The 26,245-nt window shown below is 26.0% G+C and overlaps 1 protein-coding gene across 3 annotated transcripts; it reads right to left on the bottom strand.

The window, feature by feature from the left end:
• Window positions 1-2,121: 2,121 nt before the first annotated feature.
• Window positions 2,122-25,500, bottom strand: LOC135923556 (choline transporter-like protein 2). 3 transcript variants are annotated; one of them, XM_065458366.1, is made up of 23 exons: window positions 25,430-25,500; window positions 25,310-25,367; window positions 24,452-24,478; window positions 20,838-20,886; window positions 20,712-20,785; window positions 17,330-17,408; window positions 17,098-17,182; window positions 16,721-16,828; window positions 16,599-16,662; window positions 15,901-16,009; window positions 15,649-15,732; window positions 14,558-14,670; window positions 13,272-13,424; window positions 12,663-12,762; window positions 12,334-12,583; window positions 9,344-9,429; window positions 8,999-9,175; window positions 8,325-8,523; window positions 8,077-8,150; window positions 7,021-7,091; window positions 5,748-5,833; window positions 5,084-5,168; window positions 2,122-2,911 (listed from the first exon to the last, which is right to left on the bottom strand). In XM_065458366.1, the coding sequence occupies exons 2-23, from the start codon at window positions 25,359-25,361 to the stop codon at window positions 2,808-2,810; spliced, it is 2,229 nt and encodes a 742-aa protein (XP_065314438.1). In that variant the 5' UTR covers window positions 25,362-25,367; window positions 25,430-25,500; the 3' UTR covers window positions 2,122-2,807. The 3 variants fall into 3 exon arrangements, with proteins under 3 accessions (XP_065314438.1, XP_065314437.1, XP_065314439.1); XM_065458365.1 differs by having other exon boundaries at window positions 25,310-25,348; window positions 25,430-25,478; XM_065458367.1 differs by lacking the exons at window positions 25,310-25,367; window positions 25,430-25,500 and adding an exon at window positions 24,937-25,056.
• Between the last annotated feature and the right edge of the window lie 745 nt (window positions 25,501-26,245).

Here is a 26,245-nt window from a genome sequence, read left to right on the forward strand (position 1 = left end):
TAGAGAAAATCGGGACAAAATGGCAAGGATTTTGTTTCTTTTCCTAATAATGTTTTTGTACAGATCAAAATTTAAAACAATTATATCCTTAGGTAACACGAGCATTGCTTTAGATTAGTAAAGATAATGGTTCGGAACAATTTGGAGCCTATTTTAAAAGACAGAACTGATTCTAGAGATAAAACGGGAACTGATTCTAGGTAAACAGAACTGTAGACCGCACAGACAAAACTGGAACGTGGTCCGGACTAATGATGCGAAGAACTGGAAATATTAAATTATGACGATTGTCTTGATACCAACAACTTTATAACTATCAGAGACCCTGCAGCGGTACTATTTGCACGGCTGGGCCCGAATTTATAAAAATCTGTTATGTGTAATTTATCATGTTTTGTTTTATATAGACATTCAAAACCTTAAAAAATTTAAACTGGGCCAATTTTTAGAAAAAAATCCGGGCCCAGCCGTGCAATAGTACCGCTGCAGGATCTCTGATAGTTATAAAGTTGTTGGTATCAAGACAATCGTCATAATTTAATATTTCCAGTTCTTCGCATCATTATTTTTAGAAGGTATATTATTAAAACGAAAATAATCACACTCTTCAAAAGACGATGAATTTGATTGTCAAATGTATTAACCTTATCCTTAAAAATAGCAAGCGCTTTATCAAGCAACAGATTCTGCAAATATTTTTTTTATCGTCATTATCAACCAATCTAATTCTAAAACAAAGATTTAAAATAGTGGTTAAAAAGCCATTTTAAATTCATAATTAAATTAAAAATACTTTCAAATCTTTCATTCAACCAAAATTCGATGGGATGAACGAGTGGTAAGCAAAAATGAATCGGGTTGATGTAAATCATTTATACTTGTTTTTATAACAAATAAAATTGAAATCCACTCCCTAATACAAAATTTTGGACCTGCGTTTATCAATAGCTATTGCTAAGGGATACATTGCTTTAGAATATTCCTCAGAATTATCTTTTAAGCCATTATTGGTGTTATATTAAAGCAGAAGAAATCTATAAACATTTTTTGAGATCTATTTATAAGTATTATTATTAATGTTAATATATTCCTGAAAAAATTGAACAAATTATTAATTGGGGAAGATATCATTATGATTAATAATTATTAGTGGGAGATTAAAAAAAAATGTTTTAATAGTTTAAGTGGGATTTAAATTAAATATTTAACCTTTTAAATTAAATAAACATTTAGATATATAAAATAATTAAAAACATCTGTAGCTTTTTCTTATTAAATAGTTAAAAATACAGCTCATATTAAAAAAGTATTTAAGATATAGATTCAAGTTACTTTTTTAAAATGCATGCAAGGAATACAAAAATATCTTGTTTAAAATACAAATATTTGCGATATTTCCTAACCCTGAATCTAACATACATATTGTTAAAGTACGTACGGAGACTTAAAAATTTCTCGAAATTTAACCATTTGAATTTCCTAAACCTAACCTTAAATATTTTATCATAGTTTAAATTTATATGATAGATTTAACACAATATATCAACAAAAACGTAGAAACTAATTTTGTGTAATAAAACTTAAATAGATTCTGAAGCTTCTTAATATTGTTTATACTTATGATATAATTATAAAAGGATAATATATAATTTCTATCGTTCAAGCTGGAGATCGATTTCAAAAGCCAAACCGCAAAACTGATTTTAAATAGCGAGTCGCGGGTCGGTCTAAACCGAGAAAACCGCGTTATTGACCTACTATTTTATAATTATATCTCTAAAATATAAAATTACTTAAAATAAGGCTTATTAAAACTTGACTTTAACTAATTAAACTGGTAAGCGGAAGATAATTCACTGGGAAAAAACCCATTTTTTTTTCTTGAAGAGGGGGGATAGTTATTTTTGATAATTTTATAAAATTTCAGAATATTTTCCTGGAGAATTAATCATCTTCCGTAATACGTTTACATTATAAATTTACTCATTCATCGTATTTCTATTTATAAGTGATGTTCAAAAATATTATAGGATTTGTTAAATTTTATATGGGAATTTTCGTTAAATTTTATATGGGAATTTTAAAGGTAACAAAAATAATTATAAACTTCATAAGGAAATATTGTCATAAAAAAACTTTTATTATATTATGAATTAATTTTTATAATAAATTATATTAATATGAAAAAAATGTATATTCATTTGACAAAGTAAAGAATTAAAATATAAATTTAAAAGACTGTTTGATAAAATGAACATTTAAATTGAATAAAAATCAAAGGATTTATAATAAATATTATTTGTAAATGCTCCGCAATATATTGTATATTAGACCGGGTCCCCGAATATGATTGAATTTAAAAAATACTGAATTAAAATGCAAATAAACATTATATTAAATTACAAGATTTTTCATCTAAAGATAAAACTCATCAAAGGACTAGAGTTGTAATATAAAATAATATTTTTTATTTTTATAATGTCAATCATTTAACATTTAACTATTATTTTGGTATTTGAAAACATTTTGCTTATTTTATTTATCCGCTTGTTCCTTTAATAGATGGAGAGATCTTAAAATGATTGTTAATTTAAGCTAAATAAAAATATGAGTAAACTAACGCGAACGTGACTAAAAAATATTTAAAATATTAGATACGATGTTGTTTATCAAAAAAGAGATCAATTAAACATATAAAATATTTGCAAAATTTAAAAAAATATGATATTTAGAAACTTTGGCAAAGAGTATGATATTGAATATATTATATGATATAATGACTTTAAACATGTTTGATGAGAATATATTCAACTTTGAACGATTTGATTTTTTTTATGAAGAATTCTTTTAAGATCTTTGGACATATAATATGGTTTTTGAGGACTTCCATCATTCCTCTCGCAATCTTCCACTGTCATAATATATAAAAATAATTATCAAAATGGGTAAGTGATCTAATGTTTGTGATAAAGATGATCTAAAGGTAACTAGTATATAGAGGCGTAATCAGGATTTATCTAGGGGGAGAGGAGGTTATAAATTTTTTTCGGGCCCGAAGGCCCCAAATCTCCCTACACTCAGCCTTAGACCGGATACCACCCTTTGAAAAATTCTGCTGAGGTATATTTGTTTAAAATTTCGTATTTTATTATTTATTAAAAAAAACTAGTAATATTTTTTATCATCTGAGTGAAGTTGGCCGAACTATTGGAATCTATAATTCTAAAATTTGTTTCAATGTTTTGTGCTAACCAGCATAGTGTTATATAATAACAGAAAATTATTGTAGTTTATGTTGATTATATCCTGGAAGTAATTGTAAAAGAAAGAGACATAAATATCGATATAAATAATTATAAAAAACAATTATTATTAGTATTTATGAAATGATAATTTTTTAAAATATTAGTAACAAAATTTTGGCCAACGATTCAAATGGACTGAAAGCATATATTTTGCAAGTTTTATCAATGTTTATGCTTTATTATTAGCATATTGTTTAATCCATTTTGGCATTATACTAGATTGGAAAATATATAATAGCTAAACATCTTGTTGGCACTAATATTTAGTTCCTGAATAGTATTATTAATCCCTCAAACAATTTGGCCGACCACAAAAAGAAACGAAATTTAACCAAAATGAAAACTATGGCGTCATGCTCTAAACGTGAAAGTAGCTAAACTATTGAAAAAACTCCATATGAAATTTCGACTTAATCATTAATAAGTAGTTATTAATTAGTATGTTTTGGTGCTTAATTCGTCTGGTAGTTGGTTTATTTAAAGGAATAAAGATTTATTAGTAAAATAAGAAAAGAATTGTTAAAATTGGCATCGTGCCATAATAGAAAATATATAAAAATCTTAAAAATCTGGTTTACGCTAATATTTAATGCCTTATATGATAATTCATCAGTTTGGCAACCACAAAAAAAATCTAAAAACTAATATAAAAACTATATTATCATGCTTTGTGAGTAAAGTCGTCAAACTAGCAGAAGCTTCCTATATATAAATAAGAATTCATATTTCGGGCATTATAGTGCTTTTTTGGCAGATGGTTTAAAAAAAACGGATGATTGGCAAAATAAGATAAAATTGCAAAGATTGGCATCATACTAGAAAATTAAGAAGCACTTAATATCAAGGTTGGGCAAGTATTTAATGCCCAATTAGTACGTATTAATTCATCAGTCAGTTTAGCCATTACTAAATAGAAACCAATTATAAGCAAAATAAAAACTATATTGTTGCTCTTGCAGCATCTTAATATCGGATTCGCGATTCAATAAATTATTCTAAATACATCAAGGTGTTGAAATATTATTAAATCTTATGATTTTTACAATTTTTAGATGTTATTTGTTATTTATATTTATTTAATAGACATAGAAATCACATAGTTTATATCTTATATGAATAGTTTATTTTCATTGATATGATTCTGAATTTCATATAAAGATGCAGCCTAAGTCTAAAGTATAAGCCATTATGTATGTAATGCCTAATTAATCTATATTTTCGGTTAGTGCTTGACATAAAAAAGTTTTAACAAAATAATTTTTTTTTAGAAAGTTGGTATCAAGATTCAAGAATGAACGAAAAATATAGAAGTATTAAAAATATTTATAATAAAATTTTTCAGTTTTTGATCAGATTTAACCCCCTCCATTTTTTATGGAACTGCCAGTATATCTAAAACAAATTATTCTTTATGCGATTAGTACGAATAACATTTGAATTGAATAGGAATAATAAAAAAATCGTTCGCGATTAGTATTGTTAAGTATTTAACATATTCCCTTCGCAACTTTTCATTTTTTTAAAAAAATTTATACCTATATCTATAAATCTTTTTTTTAAATTTAATAATCCAGTTTTTCTTTCTAAAATATATTTTTTTAATGTAATTTTAGAATTAAATCCAAATATTTGCAGAATGGAATATGAATAATGAAAATATTGGAATTATTGTAGGTCTAGTGATATGACTAGTAAATGACAATTTGGCAAAATATATGGGCACTTTAAAAAAATTTACATATATTTTTTTTAGAGAAAATAAAATAAATGCTGCTTACGGAAGCACAGAAAAAGAGTATCCACTGCCATTTCGTATACACCGAAAAATATCCTCGAAACAAAATATGCACCAATTATCTGGACCTGCAATAAATATAGAGGGGAAAAAAAATAGTCTGTTATTTATGGCAATAAAATATACGTGTAAAATAAAATGTCTGCTAATATGATCGCATAAAATTATTAAGTAGTAATAACTAATAGCAAGTTACACTTGAAGTAGGTTTTGTATCACTACGAATTTTAAATAACACATATTTTAAAATGATATCCTACTATTTATAATGATTATTTAATTAAAAAAATATTAATTTTGTTGGTTCTTTTTAGTGTTATTTCAAAATAATAAAAAGTATTAATAATTACTAGTTATTTTAAAATAAAATCAGTTATTCGAAAAAACATTTTAATAATATAACATGGCATAAAGTAAATTATTATACCAATCCGAGTTAAACTCTTAGTTACAACATTTCATAACGCAGGGGTATTATAATATCTTATAAGCTATAAACAAAATTTACTTGAATATTTAATAACAGAAAAATAAATGTTTGATAAAAAAGATTCGTAATGGATTAAGGGGTGAGTTTGCGCTCAATCTTACTATTTACATTAATATTTATTAGTTTAAAAAAAAATTTATATAAAGAAATTGATTACCGCCATGGAAAACTGCCAAACTCTGAATTTAGGTAAAAGTTGTGAAACATCGGATTGAGTGTTGTGCAAAAAGTAAAAGAAATATCCTTTAGAAATAATAAAGAAGAAAAATGTTATATAGTTTGTTGGCCAAAATAAAATTTATTTCCTTCTTTTTTTCAGTAAGTTTAAGATAACATGGCATAAATTAGAGACAATCAAGTTTTTCAATTATATAGAGTAATAATTTGATCCTAAGGCAGAGATATACCAACCACCGATATATCTAGTTTTAGCCGTAGGAAGACGAAGTAGAGCCCTGCAAACTCAATTTTATTTGACCTGAGCCCGGGCCGAAATTTTTAAGCACAATCATGGCACAAAATTTTTATTTGAGCCAGAGAATAGCTTTAATTTTCATTTTATGCATGCCCTGCCAAAATTTTTAGCTAAAAAAATATAAAATAAAGATATTTTTATCAAGTTAAATATAATCATTAATTGTTTTGTCCTAATTCAAGAGAAATTTTAATTTTTATTTTAATAAAAAAAGCAAAAACATCATTTTCTACTTTTATTTTTTTTAGAATTTTTTATATCTTTTAAGCCTGAACTCAGCCTAGCCCGTTTTTGTCCAGACTAGTTAAATTTTTTAAAATTTTGAGATCGAACCGGACAGAATTGCAAGGTCCTAAGACGAAGTATCGGGCCGATACCAGCATACTTTATTATTTTTTCAACCCAGTCTAAAATTTTTGTAATTTTTTTATATAATAAATATATAAAAAAAATTAGTTATCAATGTTACTTTTATAAATAATTATTATGGAACTTAAAATAATATACTCTAATAAAAATCAATATTACAGCAAAGAGGCTTCTACGTAAACTATCAATATCCCCAGTTTTACTGAATAATTCTTGCGATATAACCCTAGCTGATATTACTAAGCAAAGTCGGGCTAATACCAACAGAGTTGGGAATCTAATTTTATTAACCTGCTATAATTAAAAGTTGCTTCAAAATCGTATTCCTTTATTAAATTACAAACCTAATATTCAATCTATCAATGAATTTAAAAGGAATGAAGGGGCGAAATAAATAAAAGTTTAAAAAATTGCGGTATCGCCATTGGTATAGGTAAAATTATTGGCATTGATTGATATATGGTATTGGTATACTTCTGCTCTGACCTAATATAATGCGGTTAAAATAAAGTACTTTCCTAATTTGTATAAAAAAATATGTTCCTCAAATTGAATAAGGAGAAATTGAATATTAAATGAACATTACCTGTGGTAGCCATAACTACGAGTTGTCCCATAAATAATAAGAAATCGGTGGTATGATTGATTACTACTACCCTATTAAAATAATATATTAATTATAATAACAAGCTAAGAGTTGCTAGGAGTATTATAAGTATTAAAATATCGTAAAACTCAAGATATATTTTTGATTTAATTACAATACACAATTCGATATTTTAAAATATTTATCCAAAAATTTTCTAAAAAATATATTTGAAATTAAAACATTTTATATTAGGGTTGTCAGAGAGCCTTAGCGTAATTGGCATGTCGTGGGGGGGGGGTAAAGAGGAATGTTCGGTATTCAGTTACCACGAGAGAATTTAAGATAATATTTATAAGTAAATAAAATTATATATAGAAGCAAATTGTCTATTTGAGTATCTCCCAAAAAATTATTATATTAAAAAACACTGACTATTTACGCAAAGAGGCACCCCAGAGTTATCTCCTGAAATTTCAATGAAGCAATTGCATTCTAATTCCACTCCCCGTATTAAGGATCCTGCTGCCTATAATCCCCTTTAAAAATTTTCGTAAACATCATTTTAGGTGGATAAAATTCCGCCAATATACTCTTAGTGCCCTCCCCCTCCAGTGAATACATTATGCCATTTTAAACAATAAAAAATTTTTAAAAAGTATGTTGATAATTTTATCATATTTTCTCCTATAATTATCTCTTCTTAATATGTTATACATAATATTTTTAGTATAGATATATATATTTTTATTGTGCATATATATTTTCTTTTTTTAAAATAGTTTATCAATATGATCAAATAAACACAAAATTATAAATAGTTAAAAATAAAACCAATTCAACTTTTTTAAAGAATAATGATTATAATAATAAAAACCTTTTTCTAAAGTGTAAAACCAAAATTGTTATTCATAGTAACACGGCCAAAGGTTTGAAAAAAGCGCCATAAACCCCTCCAGTTAAATTATTTAAGGGGGGCGTGACCAACCGCCCATATGAAAATTCTGATGATGTAATTAATAACTATAATAAATAATGAGGTGGCATTGAATTAACCTGATAACGTTTCTCATGAGGAGCGAAAACGCATCAGCGGCCGATTGACAAAAATTTTTCCCATGTATAGCCATCTAATTGGAAATAGCAAAATGTTTATCAACTTTTCAAAAATGATATTTGTTAATTTGATAGTGAATAATATATTTTATAAAAAGCAACAAACACAAAACACTATTATTCAATGCAAAGAGGTTGTACATTAACAATAAATAATTCAAATTGGATTAAGCATTATATTACTATACCATTATGAAAGCGTTTTTGTTGAGAAAACGTAAGAATTTTTCAAAGATCCAAAAGAGACATCGAATGCACCTTAAAAGGCAAATGAGCACAGAATTACCAGATTTTTCACATTTATCTTTCAGGTACTCGAGAAACAATCTGATCATCTTCGTGATAGCTAGAAGGAGAGAACCAAAAGCTAACGAACCAGCGTGATATCTAAAATATTTTTTTCAAACAATTCTAGTAGAAATCCCTAGAGAAATTGCTTATTTGTTGCTGATAATCTAAAATTACTAAAACCAAAAATGATTGTATTTTGAAAAGAAAATAAATAATTTAAAAATGAAATTGATTTACTTTTTGCTTTACCATTTTCAACCCGTTTAGCTATATAAAAAAATTATAACTTTGTTATATGCATATATGGTTCATTGTTCAGAGGTGGAGTGGAGAAGAGGCCTTCACGGCCTCATAATTATAGTTGATGGAATTCACATATTAGTATTGAATATTTATCTTCCTATTTTACCATCTTACTTTTCTTCTTAATGATGAAACTACGTATTTAGTCTTATGGCCAGTCCACGGTTGACTTGGTATTTTAATATTTCTTATAATGTCATTAGCTAATAATTAATATATTCTAAAGAATTTCATTCACAATTACTATATATGATATTCTAATAATTACATGCAAGCCAAGCTGAAAGAACGTATCATAATGAAAAAGGGGACATCACGCCTTTTGTTGCGGGCCCAGTAATAGCTAGAAAATGCCCCTGCCAGAGTAATCTGATTCAGCGCGTTAACAAAGAATATAGTCCAAAACAAACCGAATAGATTGAAAATTTGCATGTAAATGTACCAACTTTGATGATGAAAAAATGAGAAGAATTTGTGAATATTTTTAATAAAAACATTATCAAATTGTTCAAATTAATAGGGAGTAATTTTGATAAAAATTTTAGTTGATAAATTTTTTTTATTTCTTCCATATATATATAATAAATTTAATATAATACAAAAAATAGATTACGGGTGCTGTTCGTAATTTACAAACTGACAGGCTGCTAAAGTTTTGGTCGGATCAATACCCATTTTGTCGAGTTGTTTTTTAAATAACTTTCGGAAAATAGAAACGAGAAAAAAAATATAATTATGGTGTTTCTGTTTATTTATATTAATATTTTCAATATAATAAGTTTTTGATACCGCATGAATGCAAACGATTAAACCTTAAATTAAGAAACAATCGATAATTTCAAGAGAAAAAAATGGTATCTACTAAGTAAATAAGAGAAGAAGGGTCGATAAATAAATGACAAAAGAAAATATCGAATGTCAAAAAAAATATTGCTCACCTTTAATAAAACCTAATTTATTTATTCCCTTTTAAAAGTTTAATAATAATAATTGTAAACTTTATATTTTTCCAATTTACGTTAAATTTGCAATTTGCTTTGGCATATTTCATTTTAATTTCTATTTCCACAAGAAAAAAAATTAAAACAATTTGGTATTTAGGCTAAGCCCACAGAAGTTTTAAAATTTTAATGAAATGGCACGTTAAATTTTTGAAATTTTCTAGAATTATATTTTGGGCATGTTTTTATTTTTATATTAAAAGAAGCATATATATATTTTTTTGGTAATAGGAAAAAAAACCCCCGAAAATAACCTCCTCCCTTAAAAATTTCATATCATTTCTAGCAAATGTGACACTTAAAAATAACACTTTTGAAATTTTCTCGCATAAGATAGGATATCTTTCACGAGATCTTCTCACATGTTATCGGAAGAATCAATAATAAGAATTCTAAGTAATCATAAGGCAAAGCACAACGCTTCAAATCTTAAAAATTTGCAAGGCCTACAGAAGTTTATTTTTGCATTCACCACTGTAAATCTTCCTTTTCCGAATCAAAGGCGAAGTCAGGATTTTGCTGGGGGGGGGCATTATTAGGTGCGTTTTTCCTCATAAGTTTCAGTGGAAATCTTTTGGCCCACTTAGTGTAGTCTTTTGGCTCTATTATATTTAGGTTTTCACTATTTTTTATAAAATTGCTTTTTTTCTGAAGATTTTATATTATATGGTTATTTTTATTATTTTTATTTTCATAAAAATTTAAATATTATAAGTGATTAGGCAAATTGTGGTTCCCAGAACTCAAAAAGATTTGTAGTGACAATGGGCCACATACTGAAGAAAGTATGATCATGTTTGCAACGGATGAATCCTAAATTTAATAGCAAATACGACAGCATGATATTAATGGAAATTTCGCCATGTCTTTAAAATTTTATTTATTTTTTAATTAGGGGGATCACATCATAATCAGAGGATGCTTTACCATTTGTGTCAAACTACCCATAGAAAAATTAGAAGCTATGCCTGGAAACACAGTACCGATAAACTCTAAGCTTCTTTTGTGGCATGATGAACGGCTTAGCATTTGTTCCCTTATGTGATCTAGCCAATGCAATGACATTCCTGAGATCGGTTACTTAGAACAATGAAGATATCCTTGATTATTTCGATAACAATTATATAAATGTAGTATCAAGGGAGGTTGTAAGAGGTAATTCTCAGCCCGAGGCACGTCAAATTGAGCCTTGATTTCCTCCGGAAACCTGGAAAGTAAATAAGAGCAATCTATCTGACGAAAAACGCACAAATGATCAATGTGAAGAATGGAATCATCGTTTTTCTAATCTGTTTGGAAATAAACACCCATCAATCTGGATATTAATTTTAAAAAATAAAATGCGAAGAGGCTACCAATGAAACCAAACTTGAAGTTGGCGTGTAGGTAGATGGTTACTAAATAGCAGTTATAATACCCAGAAATTCGTGATAGGTCCGAAGCGTATATTTTATAAGATCGATTTCTTGCAATATTTGATGTCAACCTATTTAATTATTATTCTAACTTAAATTTGTATATACATAATGGTGATTTACCAATAAAATAATTATATCTTATTATAAAATTTGGTCTACTTAATATCGTAATAGTGAATGGATATTGTATTTATTACAATAGCAAATAATTTTTCCAAAAATAAGAAATACATGGGTTATTTTATGGGGGTATTTTTTTCCTAGTAACAATTTGAACATCACCATTTTTATCTTGTTTAAGAATTTATGGAGGCTATATGAGTAACATCAAATAATGAATAGGGACAATATTATAATTATAAAATACTAATTTGTCTATATCTTATAAAGATGGGTGTATATCCATTAAATAAAATATGCTTTTATTATTAGGTCTTTAGTAAATTTTATAAACATGGAAAAAAAATTCAGGAGGAAATTTCAAAAGTTTGCGAATGGTATTTTTTTATATTTTGGATTAGTATATGAAGTGTTATTTATTGTTTTTCATCAATTAATCTTCACTTTTAATCTCAGCTAAGGATAATATCTAGAGGAAAATTAGTGGGTTTTTTTGACGATTTAAATCGCGATTAAAAATAAATATTTCATTGACAATATACAACTTTAGATTTTAAAATTTGAAATAAATAAATAATAAAAGCGAGGGTATAGAACATGTCAAATTTTTACAAACACATCTTATCAATTTTGGTAAATAATTTTAATTCAAAATTTTAAAAATATTCACTTATTATTTATAATAATTTTCATAAAATCTATATTAAAAAATAAATCATAATAAATTATTTTTATCCAATATTGATTACTAAACTTTGATATATTTAATAAATAAAATAATAGGTTAAAAATATTGATTCACATCTTTATTTTTTTTAAACAGGGCTGATTTAGATCTGACAATGTTAATACTTAGAAGAATAAAAGCCCTATTTACAAAATAACTTGTCAGAAATACATTGTTTATTAAATTAAAGATCATTTGAAGAAAAACTAAATTAATTATTAACCTTTAAAATATAAAAATATTTTTTTAAATAAATCTTAAAATTAATATTTTTTTAAATAAATCGTAAAATTAATATTTTTTTAAATAAATCTTAAATATTTTACAGAAATACCACCTGAGGATCACATTGGGTAAAATTAGCTGTATAGATAACTCCATTATTTTGTCCATATATATCCTGTAATCTGGGATTGGATGCGTACAAGGTTCTATTCCAGGAGTCTGGTATATTGACAGTTTGATAATAAGCGAAACCAGTCGAAGCTAAGCAGATGCAAAGAGCAGCCCAAAATATGATTATGCAAATTTGTAAGAGGAAAGGGATCAATGGCCAAAAGAGCGTCGTGAGCATAACTGCTATGGCTCTACACTTATAAAAAAATCATTTAAATTTAGGATAAGAAATATTTTTTTTAAATATAAATTTATTTATTTTTTAATAACTTGCTGGCTTCTCGAATCAGGGCTATAGCTATCCTCAGCCGAGTTAAAAATATCAAAGTTAGAATGATCACTAAGACTAAAAAGCTGGAAAGTATAATACCTGTATGTAACATAGCAGCATTAAATATTGTTGATTATATTTATATTAGTACAAGAAAACTCATCCCCTTATTGAAGCGATCGTTAAATTTGTTTAATCCTCGAAAAATATAAATCAATAAAATTGATCTAAAAGGAACCGATCACCTCTAATATATGATTTTGTGGAGATGATACAAAATATCAACTTTACCTATCCGTGATATATTTCTTAACCTAGTATACAAAGTTTTAGTTTTATCTTTTCTACGGGTTATTAACCTTATATTTTGAGTATTTTGTTAATTATATTAAATGCTAAGAGTTTAAATATATTTATATGGATAACTTTTAAACATAAATAATTTTAATTTTCATTGAATAAGCATTCGAGGAATTATTATTATTTCAACACTTTTTTAATTCAAGATTTGACATTTTAATATACTATTTGTATTGATATGATAATAAATAGCATAAATTTTGTTAGGTTAAATGTTCTACAGTGATGGAGATAAATATCAATTATACCAAATATGAGCCAAGTCTTTTCAATATCTTTCTTATCTTTAATAATATCGGCGAATATGTCGTCGGGTTGCATATTTAAAGGTAAAATATTTATGTGCTTTGCATTATTAGGGTACTTAATCCGATACCACGAATCAAAGCAAAAGTAAATTCCTAGAATATATTTATGTTTTAAGACACAATTTAAATGTTATAAAAAAATATAATTATGGAAATTAATATTTAAAAAAGTGACCACGCTTTACTTTGCAAAGAAATGCAACAATAACCAAATCAGGAGCTACCCAAAGGGGGAGGGGGGTGTATGCAATGTATCACTATAAAAATTTGAAAGAAAAATTAGTAAAAGTTATTAATTTTTTTTAAATAAGGGCTATAATTTAAACTTTTTCGGAAAAGACAACTTTAAAAGAAAAAATATGAAAACCCAAAATTATTTTCATAAAAATCTAAATAGACAAAGGCCTACATTAAGTGGATCTAAAGACTTCTAATAAAAATTATGTATAAAACCCCACCTAATAGTGTCATCCCCTCTTAGCAAAATCCTGGGTATGCCTATAAACTTAGTGGTATGATAGTTTAAAATGTAGAGTGATAAACCTAAAAAGACATGAATCTAATATTATTATTCGTATTCAATTTGAATTGGCTAAAAACAATTGATGGGGCTGGTAATAACTAACTTATTGTTAACTAATTACATTTCTTACAACAAACAAGGATCTCCAAAAGGGATATCAACCTTTTTGGTTCAAAAACAAGCATAATATTTTAAAAGGATAGTAAATAATATTTAAAATAATTACAAAAAATCGCTAATTTGTTGTAGCCAAGTTTGTAAAAAGGTTAAATTGCCTATCTCTTAAAACCAGAAATCTTACTTATGCAGAAAATATTATAAAAGGTCGCAAATATTAATTGTAATATTGGGTAAATTTTTCGAATACAGCACGAATTAAGTTAATATAAAAGAAGTCAAAAAACTTTTTACATCAATATATTTAAACGTAATAAAAAAACTGGATTTTTGAGATGAAAAAAAAATGAAATTTTAAAAACTTAAGGTACTACCAAATTGAGTTCGTATTTTGTGTTGTTATATAAAAGATATTTTTATATATCTATATTCTTGTCAAGGTGGAAAATATTATACCTAGTTATAAAGAAATAAATCATCAGAATATAGTTTAAAATTTATTCTTTAAAATCTTAACGATAAAAGGAGCAATCTGGATACACTAATTACATAAGCATATAGAATCCAAGAGTATTAAAATAATTACCAAATGACAACAGTCCGACAACGATAAAAAAGTTGAGGGTCACCATAAATCCAGCTAACCAACGCATTAAAATAATCCAGACCAAGGCTACGGCCATGGAAAAAAATAAGCCGCTATACAATTTTTATAACAATGTTTATAAAATACAGTATATATATTAATCAGTTGGTCGGGCCGGATCTTGATTTAAAATTTTTATTTGGACCAGGCCAGACACGGATTGTGGTAAAAAGGATATAGCTTACTCATTTATTTTTAAACTTTAAAAAGTAAATATTTATGTCATTCTACTTGAGTGGCCCTAGCAGCAGCTAAGTTAACTTAATTTAGCCGTTATAAAACTCACATTTTTCTTGAATATCACGATTAAAAATGAATTTAAATTAGGTGGAGCCGATTGGCAAGAAGTAGAAAAATAATTTGCCATGATTTATTCAGCAGGAAATGAGTTAAATACTCATATTTAACTATAAGAAAATCGCGTCTAAATCCAAATTCTTTATTAAATTTTATATCAAAAAATGCAATTTAATTTAATAAATTTCTTATTCTTTTCTTATATCAGATATTACATTGAAATTTTGTAATAAATCGAAAAAATAGACAAATAAACTAATTATTTTAAAAAATAAATCGACTCAGGAGTCAAATCCACTTTGAAATCAAGTTAAGCATACATTATAAAAGTCATTAGTGGTGTCATTATAAAAAACAATTCACGTGCGTAGAATGAGAAAAAAAAATAAACTATAAAAAAAAGGCGAAATATGGAGATTTCAAAATTTTCAATAATATGAAACTTATATAAAATAATAATAATTACAACCAGCCGATAAAGTTTGGCCATATAGTGTCTACATGAGAGCAAATAATTTTGAGGCAATAAGTACCTACCACCTACCGCTTGTTTGCCTTTAAAAGCTTACCTCCCTTTACAATTATGAAGACTACCTCTCTAGACACTGCCGCTGTTTAACACATCAAGAGTTTTGATTTTGAATTTCGATATAGCCAATTTCTTGCTTTTTACTCTCCCACCGGAATATTATTTGGCGAATTAAAAATTGAATTTATGATAAATTAATTTTTACAAGATATACATCCACCAGAACTGCATAAAGTCTTGAAATATTTGCTGCCCTATATTGTAGACCTTTAAATATTTGGCTAGTTGTCTAAATGTAAAAAAAATTTCACATATAATATGTTTCTAATAGATTTCAAATTTTTTAAAGTAATTAAAACTTTCATGCCCAAGTAGACTATAAAATATTAAAAACTCTCGCTTTAATCATTCTATTTCCCCCTCCAAGCAAGAATACTTCTAAAAAATATCTAATTACCTGGTGCTATTCACGAAATCCTTTTGTGTATAATTGGTGAAAGCATTGGCTTGCGGGATTAAAACGTTGATTAAATCCTTGTCCACTGTGGGTATGCATCTTCCTAATACTAATTGAATATTTATCATATTAAAAACCATATAGTAGAGGTGTGAATGTGATTCAAAAAATAATCCTATTGTGAATATACAGTAATATTTAAATTGTTCCCATCTTTACCAATTTTATTAGAAACCTGCAGGCCTAGATCATGCCTAGGTAAAAAAAAATTTATTCAAAAAAACTATCTATGGAAGAACAGGAAAAGAGTTTTTTTTAACCCATCCGAGAGGGGACTAGCAAAATTAATTTTTTTTCAGCCCAGTGGCAAATTCCAGATCTAGGTCAGGTCTGTTGTGGCTAAATTTTTTAAAAATTTATAGGAAAAAAGCTACAAACTCAAAATATTTATTTTATTATGAATTGTTTACACTTTTTTTATTTTTTAAATTCAATATTATAAATATCAGGCAAAAAAGGAAAAATAGGAAGGAAATATAACATTAATATTATTCAGGCCACAGGCCAGATATTTTGTTACAGCAGGCCCGACAAGGCAAGACTCTACAACTGGGTTAGGTCGGTTTGGTATACCTCTTGGAAATTTCTAAATTATATTAAACTGAATAGCAATATAATGTTGTTTAAAATGTACTTACAGGGAATACTCGAAATGACATATGGGGCACAATATCCCATTCGAACTAAATATATTGGGGTATTCTTAATAAAATAAATAAATGTATTTATTATCATTTTAGACGATTTTTTTAAAAAATACCCTCTGTTTTATATTGATATCTAAATCGGGTTTGCACACCAACCAGCTCTTATCCTGAGTAAAAATAGTTACAACTTTCGTCACATTCGGACATCTTTCTACGCAGACCTATTTCAAATAATATCATATACTTGATGTATCGATCAATAAAATCCTCGTTTGAAGTCTCGATTTTTTTAAAAAAGTGATTATTCCAGAAAGACAAGTAAATAGTACGCTATTGAATGTTAACCTTATAGGAAAATTTTATTCAAAGAAAAACTAAACATATGGTGATGGCATATTTCAGTTAAAAATTAAAAATAATGAGTTAAGTAGATTCTCATATCCCCATCGTAAATTCAAATATCGATTTTCTTAAATATATATATTCAAACTTGTGTAGTAGGACATCCCTTGATTATTGAGATACCCAATTTAGCGCATTGTATGATATCGAAATAGTAAAGAAACTTCTTATCACTTATTATAATAATTTTTAAAAAATATCAGTAATATAATATATTTTCGACATATTATAGTAGCTTAATAAATTATCTATCGAATATAAATGATTGAGGGTGTATTACATGACATATATAATAATTAATTAAATCATCAATTTTTTACCTTAATTCCTCTATTCCGCATTCTTTGCCAGTATAATCAGCTGGATGCAATAATCTTTTGGGATGTCCATTTAAGAAACCTTTACAAAAAAAAATATATATTTGATTAGTTAATAGACTTGTATTTTTTTAAAGTAAATCCAACATGTGGGTTAAAAAAAATGATTTCTCCCACTCGAAGCAAAAAAAATAAAAATTCCAGACCCGACTCAACCCGAATAAATTAATCCTATTTTCCCGACCCTCTTCTTTCCCTCTTTCTCCTAAAGTCAAATATGAAATTTTTGGCCCAAAAATTTATTTATCTATTAAGCATGCCATGAAATGAAAAATACTCGAAAACACACGTAATTGTAAAACATTAACATCGTTTCAGGAAGGAAGTTCCATCACAAGATTTATATATATATAATTTACTGCATGTTAGGCAATTTTTTCGTTCTTATAAACCTGATAACTAAGTTTATGAGTTATTATTCATAAATATTATACCATATAACTATACTCATAAAATCCATCCCACAAAATATTCAGTTATTGTGTTTAAATAATTTAGTTATTTGTATAACAAATACGAATAATAAACAATTATTTGATTAGTAAGAATATAAAACTATTCCACTTCAATTATTTTAGAGGTGCGTATAAAAGATTATTTCAGGAAAGAAAGCATAAATGAATATTAATTTTTTAAAATAATATACAATATCTCTCAAAGATGAATGTTCAGCAATGATTTAACAAGTTGTGTCGATAATTTAGATTAGGTTGGTAGAAGGAAAATAAGTGGCATTACTTTAGTTTGGAGTCTTTAACACATGTGAAGAAGTAACCGGGAAAAAATTAAAAATGGTATTTCATTAAATATTAAGGATGTTCTCGCTTATGTTATCCTTAACACTTTAAAATTATGGGAATACCTTGGCAGGTTATTAAAATAAATATACATCTAGGATTAGAAAAAAAAACTAAAAGACTTTGGGTCTATAGTTAGTGTTGAATAACGGTTACGATGGCAAATTCCTAGATGCGGTTGTCATCCCTGATAAGACAAACAGGGTTGTGAATCCGCACCCAGAACCACAACTTTTTTAAAATAGGTTCAAGGTTCAATACTTTTTAAAAAAAAAAAATTTTTTTTAAATATACTTTCTTTATTTAATTATATATTTTTCAATTATAAAAAATTTAAATAGTATTAAAATATAACATATAAAAAACATATTAAATATTTAAAACAATTGTTTTTTTTCAATATTAAAATCATTCTTCGTGGAATCATTTTTTATATTAGTGTATCCATTTTATGTAAATTTAAATTTTTCGAAATACCGAACCCGAACTGGGTTCAGATATTTTTCACTGAACACAAGCCCTTTTTTTAGAAGGAGGATTCACAGTCCAACCCAAATATATAATAAGGGCTGGGGGAAAATGAAGTTTTTTTTTGAATTTTCACTAACAAAACAAAGATTAAATTTTTGAACCCAAAGAAATAATTTATTGCCAGTTTACAAAAAGATCAAGTTTAAAGGGAAAGGTTGCAAATTGATAAAAAAAGGCCATTTTTTAAAGTTTGTTCAAGCATTTCACTGAATATATACTTCATTAACATATTTTATAAAAATAATGGGAAATTTCATAATCATCTCTCGTCAAAATAAAGGTAATTTTTGAAACAGCCCATAAGATAGGTATATTTTGGATTAATCTATCAAAAATTTTGATTCACCCATCATTCTTGAAGGGCTATATGCAAATATTTAATCTTTTATAAGATAATATAAAATAATCGATTTATTGATTTTAAAATACGATAAGTTGCTAGGTGTCAAAATTAAAAATATAAATTAAAATATATTATATTTCATTTTAAAATGATATTTTTAAGGTTATCTTTTAAAATAATGTCTGAGCTTGGGGATTTCGTTAGGAAGTTAATTTAGATCCTCTTGATATGATATATTACACCAAGTCCAATTTCAGGAAAAAAAAATCTGACTTTTAAGAAAATTAACGTTAATTTCCAAACAATAAAGCGTTATTCGGTATTTTACATATTTCGCGTATATAACTAGGATTCAATATTAATTTAATACCTTGATTCTTAATAAGATTTTTAAAAAAATAGGTATAAATGTCCAAAATAAAATGGCAAATGCAAGAATATTTTTGTTCAATAACACCGTATGATTTTATTTAAATTTATGCTCTAAAAAAATTATCGTTTTAAAATTATTTGCAAAGCAGGTAATTAATAATCTTATCTAACATCATCTATATGAATGGTTAAATATTTTTCGGCTAGGGCAGTGCCGATCCATAAATTTTTCACCGTTCCTATATTTATATAAAACCGATAACCAATGTCATAAGGATATTTTCTAAGGTAAAAAGTAATTGTAAACTATATGCAAAAATGAAAACAATTTTAAATTTTCCATATTTCCAAAAATATGTTATATACTATGACAAATTATTAAGTGTATTGTTGATTTTGTGACTTGTTAAATATTTTTCTTGTTGCAATGCAAAAACAAAACAAAAAATAACATCTCATGTTTTAGAAACCTTTTCTTTAAGAATATTTCGACTTTTTTAAAAAGTACAATTACAAATAAATTAGAATTTTGTTTCTATTCATTTTTTAATAAGAAATTATGATTAAGATATAATCATATATATAATCATAAAACAACCAAAAACAATAATATCGGATCGGATAATTTTAAATATCGGCTGATTTTTTTAAACATTAAATATGGGAACGACAGCCTTAAGTTCGGCTACGTTATTCCTATTCTTCATCCCTTTTTATTATTCATCAAATCATCCTTTAGGTCTTCGACAATCACATTGTTCTATTTTAAGGATGCCCACTTCTGTTTATTTCCAACTTTTAGCCTAGCTATTTCTTTGCGGAGCCTAAAAATAGAATATTATAAATCGAGCCTAATTATAGGTAAGCGTATCTTGCTCTTAAGATCTAGTCGCATACCTTTATCATATGGGATTATGCCCATTACCGTATGTTTCCCAGTAATACCTTGATAATATAAGATGCGGCTAGTAACAATATTTTTGGTACCAAACAATTCCTTATTTATTATTATATGATTTGCCTAAATGTTTTCATTCAATAATAAAGAAAAAACCTTAAAAAAACTTTTCAAAACCCTAAAAAACAAGTTATCTTTACATTTATCTTTTTTTGCTATAAAAATACAATAGTTTTTGCTATTAAGAATACATGTTTTTACGGTTAATAAAATTTTTCAAATTGTTTAATATGTTGTTGAAAGTTTTTAAAAATAAGGCAAAATTTTTAACTCCTCAAAATCGTAAAATAAAATAATATAATGAAAAAAAATATAGAAAATTACCAAAAATGCCCAAAACAACCCAAAACAGTATGAACACTAAAAATAATATCAGGCATATCACATCTGTAAATCTCCTAAAAAAGTATGAGAAATATTAAAAATTTAAATAAACGTATTAAATAAAACCTCCTAGCTATTGGTCCATGAAAGGTTGGGTCGTAGGAATATGGCGAACCTGAATATTTTATTTTTTAAAATCATTTGTATTTATGATAATGACATTGTAGAATAGACATAAATTTTATTTCTATTATTTTCCTATTTTAAATAATTTTTTTCTGCCTTAAGTTCCATTGAAGTACATTTATTATAATTGTTATTAAATATATTGCGCGAACGGACAGGGATTATACTAGGCAATTAAATTTACATTTTTTAAACAAAAACTGTTATTTTGTAATATTTAAAAAGAGTAAAAATTTTTAGTTAGTGATAATCCTGATTTAGAAAAAATATTAACGACTTGTAATTTGTAACAGCGACTAGTTAAATTATTCTTAAAAATGATTTACATGTGTGTACAGGTCGGACCTTGACAAAATTATAAAATATTTAGTTTTCCTAATGTTTTAATAAATATTCTCATAAAGTATAACATAACTTTCTTATTTACTTTGAGTGCTTAGATTTTTTTAGCTTTTGTCAAAATATAGTACATTTTCAACAGTCTAATATAAATTTCAATCGGATCTATTTCTAAAATAATTGAACAAACATACTCGGCTTGAGTAGGTCGGATAAAATATCTTAAAAGTTCGAATAGGTTTGATCCTGAAAATTAGGTCCGCAGAGCTCTATTATAACCCTTAGAAAGAAACTTTATTTTATTTATTTTAAAATCAAGCACAAGGAAAAACAAGTTTATTATTTTTTTTCTTATTAAAATCAATTTTAGTAAAAAGTATATGACTGAGCAAATTCCAAATGGGTACGTAAGGGGACAGTTGAAAGTGGTTTATTAAGTCATTTATAATATGATTATGATGGGCGTTCTTACTTTGAAGTGCCTCAAAAATTAGCATAACATTCTCTCAATGTCATGTTAAATATGGAAAAAAAAATTGGTGCCAACTAGGACCTCCTGAAACGATTAGATTTTTTTAAATAAAGCAACAGTCAATTGATTCGTAGTTTTACATAATTAAAAGAAATTCAGGAAAATGGGGGGAGGGGAGGGAGATTAAAGTTAGTCAATTTTTAAAGATAATCGCTTAATAGGTGAAATTTACTTGTTCTGATAAAATGACATATTTTCTTTCTTTAATCCCCCCTTTAAAGTATTTTGGTATGACTAAATAAGTCTGTCTATAATCTCAATCGTGTAAAAAAAACGATAGCACTAAACGGATGTGAATATTAGATATCTTTCAGTAATTGAAAAATACAATCATAGTGGATCTGTTATAAAAATAATTAGTCTGGATCGATGGAGTGTATATTATTTTGATAAATGAATTCAGTTACAAAAGTATGCTTTAAATTTAATTATTCAAGCGAACGAAAACGAAGGTATTTGAACAGGATATTTTTTATGGGGATGACGCAGGGATTATATATAAATTAGTTAGACTATAGTTGGGCAATTACTATATTTTTAATCGTTTAAGTTAATTATTAGTGGGCTAAAAAATCGAATAAACCGAGTTTTAAGTCAAAAACTATCACTTTGGACTCGGGTTTTCTTAAAAATATGGCGGCTCAAATTTGAATGAAACACATATATATATATATATTCAAACCCTCGATGATAATGGATTTTTTCGGGTATGCGCCTGTAAATTAAGTCGAATTAGCCGATATTTCGCCATTACCAAATTACGAATTCAAATTATATTGCTTCTTGCAACCACTAAAATTTCTTACACTCTTTTAAAGGAAGATAGATAGCCGCTTTAAAATTCTTGTGCTTATCACTGAATTGAAATTATGAAATCAAGCCTGAGCTTACATTCTCGGCAAGGAGTGAATCAATCATTTTTCCTCAATTGATAAAATATTTCAGTGATAGATATTGAGTGCTTTAAACTATGCAAAAATATTACCAAATATGTAGGATTTATAAAACTAATTTTTCTTAACTATACTCTTATATAGCATAAATTATGATTATAAGTTACAAATAAATGTTAAACTGAAATTAATTACAAATAATTGCGAGGCAAAACATTTATAATTATCAGAAATGCACCAATATCAAGTATTGGGCCAATACTAAAATATCAGCAGGATACTTTTTATTCTTTGCCAATACCAAATTATTCAACCCTTTAAAAGTTAGCTAATAACTTTTCGATTATTTTTTACGGACGCCTTTTTTGTATATAAGGTAGAAACCTCCTGTATCAGGCCTATTTTTCAGTTCCAACCCTATCTAGAGAAAAAAAATTGTCCTACCTTTTTTAACAGAATAATCTTCAAAGATCTGAGCTCGAATTTAATTTAATTGGACTATTTTTCTAACATTAGGAAAACAAAATAAGTTTATTTGTCGAGATTCGATTCTGAATAAATTTTAATATAAGGTCGGTCCGAATCCGACTAAGGCCGAGAGAATGTATGTTAGAGTCCGACCAATCGGAGTACGATCGGGTACGAGTTGGATTTAGACTCAGAGTCCGTCCAAGCTCTAATATTAGTATAATTTACGTTGTTATCTAATATTTTTATAAAACACATTTAAAAAAAAATATTTATGTTCAAACGGTAAATATTATTACCCGAAAATTAAAAACATATTGGAGTATTATTTTATTTTAAATAGAAAAAGATCAAAGTATAAAAGGAATAAATTCGGATGATTCATTCATCTGATATTTTGACTTAATTTAATATAGGGATAGAAAACAAAAGCAAACAAAAAATTTGGAGATTTTTGAATTTACAAAAACGAAATAAAAATATTTTAATATTTTGAATATTCAAATAGAAAGTGAGTGACTACCTGTTATTTTTAAGTGAAATTTATTTTAGATCTCGACATTAATGAATTTTTTCTAGTAATCGATTTCGGAACTAAAAATTTACATATACTCCGCCCTAAGTCACTTAAAATAGCTTTGGATTTTCTTACCGAATTTGCGAATTTATGTTATTTAAGCAAAGTGATTATACTAACTTTAATAATGCATTTTGGACAGGCAAATTTGATTACTTAAATCGTAAATATGGCGAGAAAATTCTTAACTAATTTCAATAAGCTAGGCGTTATAATAAAAAACAAACTTTTTTAAAAATATTTTTACACCCCAATACCTTTTTGTTTACATTAGAGTTTATCTATAATGAAATTATTTTTTCTTAATCATGTTTTGTTATATCGCATTGGTATATTAAGGCAATTTAATTCAAATCAATCAGGTAATTTTATTTAAAGAGATTATTTGTTATATTTTTATTACTATTATCTATTTATAGAAGCGTCTATATAATAAGAGTTATGCTATAAAAAGAGGTTAAAACTTTTAATAACTCGTGGAAATGTATATATCCAACAAAATTCATTCATAGAATATAAATAACAATCTTTTACTTTTACATAATTATCAAAATCATGAAAGTTAAAATTGGCATCCGACAATCAAAATCATTTTAGTTTATAAATTTAAATTAGATACTGAGAATACAACTTAATGCGGATATTTAAACCACTTTTATAATCTCATTAAAAATATTATGCTAATAAATATATTTTAGAATTAAGGGTCAGTGTTAATAAAATATATTCATAAAATATTGATTACCATGTCCTGCTGGAAGTACATAGCGTTCTTTACCACGGATTTTCATTCAAATTCGAAAGTAAACGATTAATTTTAATAAATAAATAAATTAGATTATTTAACACATGCATTTTCAAAATTTATTCTCATAACAAAACTGCTAACTATATAATTTTATGAAAAAAAAGTTCTTAAATTTATGGCCTGCTCAAGCCATTAAAAGTTAAATCTATTTCCCTTTGTAAATTATACCACAAACAATAGTTATATTAAAAAAAACAAATATAATTTAATTCTAATTTATTATAGAAATTATAAATAACATAATTTATTGATAAATTATATATTTTGTATTACTTATTTTATAAAAAAAATAAATATGGCCCAAGGGCAAGCAAAATAATATAAATTTAATTTAAAAGATAGAGGCAATATTATTGGTGCAAATAAAAAATTTGATTGGATATATTAATTATTCTAAAATTAATAAAAAAAATAATTCAAACTTTTAAACATCTATCCCTAATTATATTCATCCATGAATGTTGTATAAACTTCCCAAATTCATAGTTTAACCAGATTCAGAGTGATAAGAAATTTAATGAATAATTTTATATAATTTTTAAGACCAAACTGATAAAAAAAATAAAATAAATTATCCAAATTTTTATTTGTATAATTCTTTTAAGTTTTTATTTTTATTTGTATAAGATTTTTTTTTGTATTTGTTTGTACAAGTTTTTATTTATTTTCACAAATAACAAGTATATAAAATATAAATGTGCTTTTGATATTAAATAATATTCTATATTAAAAAAACAAATACACATTTATATGAATAATTTTAGACTAAAAAACTTCAAATATTAAAGTTTTTACCATCATCCATTGGTGGTGCCAGAGAATCATCATCATTTTCTGTATATAACATAAATGTCTGGTGTATGAATATAATAAATATTAACCAGCATAAATAATTGTATATAAATCCTTATAAACCTTCAAAGTGTGTTGATGTGAAAATTTTCATTACATCTCAATGAAAGCATATGATAAGCGCGTAATGAATAGAAGCTACATAGTCAGATTACTATTCATTGGTTAATCTGGATACTAAATATCTTTTGATTGGTTAATTTTGCAAAGTCAAATTTAAATTTGAAGTGAAACATTACAAATGCGAAAATAATTCAAGTTACGTATTATAATTTAGGTAGATAGTATAGTTTATCAAACTTCTTGCATTTTTTGCAAATCAAATTGTCAATTTTAATATAATATAAAGAATGGATTATGTTTATACATTGAAAATCTAGTCTCCTTGACAAAATGTTTTTATAAAAATTTTATATGCCTCCCCCTCCTTCTGCCGTTTTTCGCATTATTATTTACCTATATAATAAGGGATTCTAAAATATTTTAATAAATATTATGTATTTAGGAAATTAAATTGTTATTTAGATAATTGCTATAAGTTGACTTAGCAGTATTCTTCATTACCCAAATAAAGTTGACATATATTAAGTGAATTCAATTTTACAAACTAGACCGATTTTCAAAATATATATATTATAAATTAATAATAAAATAAATATCTATTCAACAATAAATACTATTATAGGGTTTTCATGACGGAAGATTTATTATTACTATGATTTTCGTTTCGATGCAAATAATACATTATTTTAATGTTTAGAAAGTAATATGTATTGTACTAAAACTAGTTTGAGGTATTAAGATATAAATGTTACTAATGAATAAGAATATATTTACATATTTAGGGGATAACCTTTTATTTTTAATGACTACAAATGT

The sequence above is a fragment of the Gordionus sp. m RMFG-2023 genome, chromosome 2 (assembly GCF_954871325.1).
Source record: "Gordionus sp. m RMFG-2023 chromosome 2, tfGorSpeb1-WG-v2, whole genome shotgun sequence".
NCBI lineage: Eukaryota > Metazoa > Nematomorpha > Gordioida > Chordodea > Parachordodidae > Gordionus > Gordionus sp. m RMFG-2023.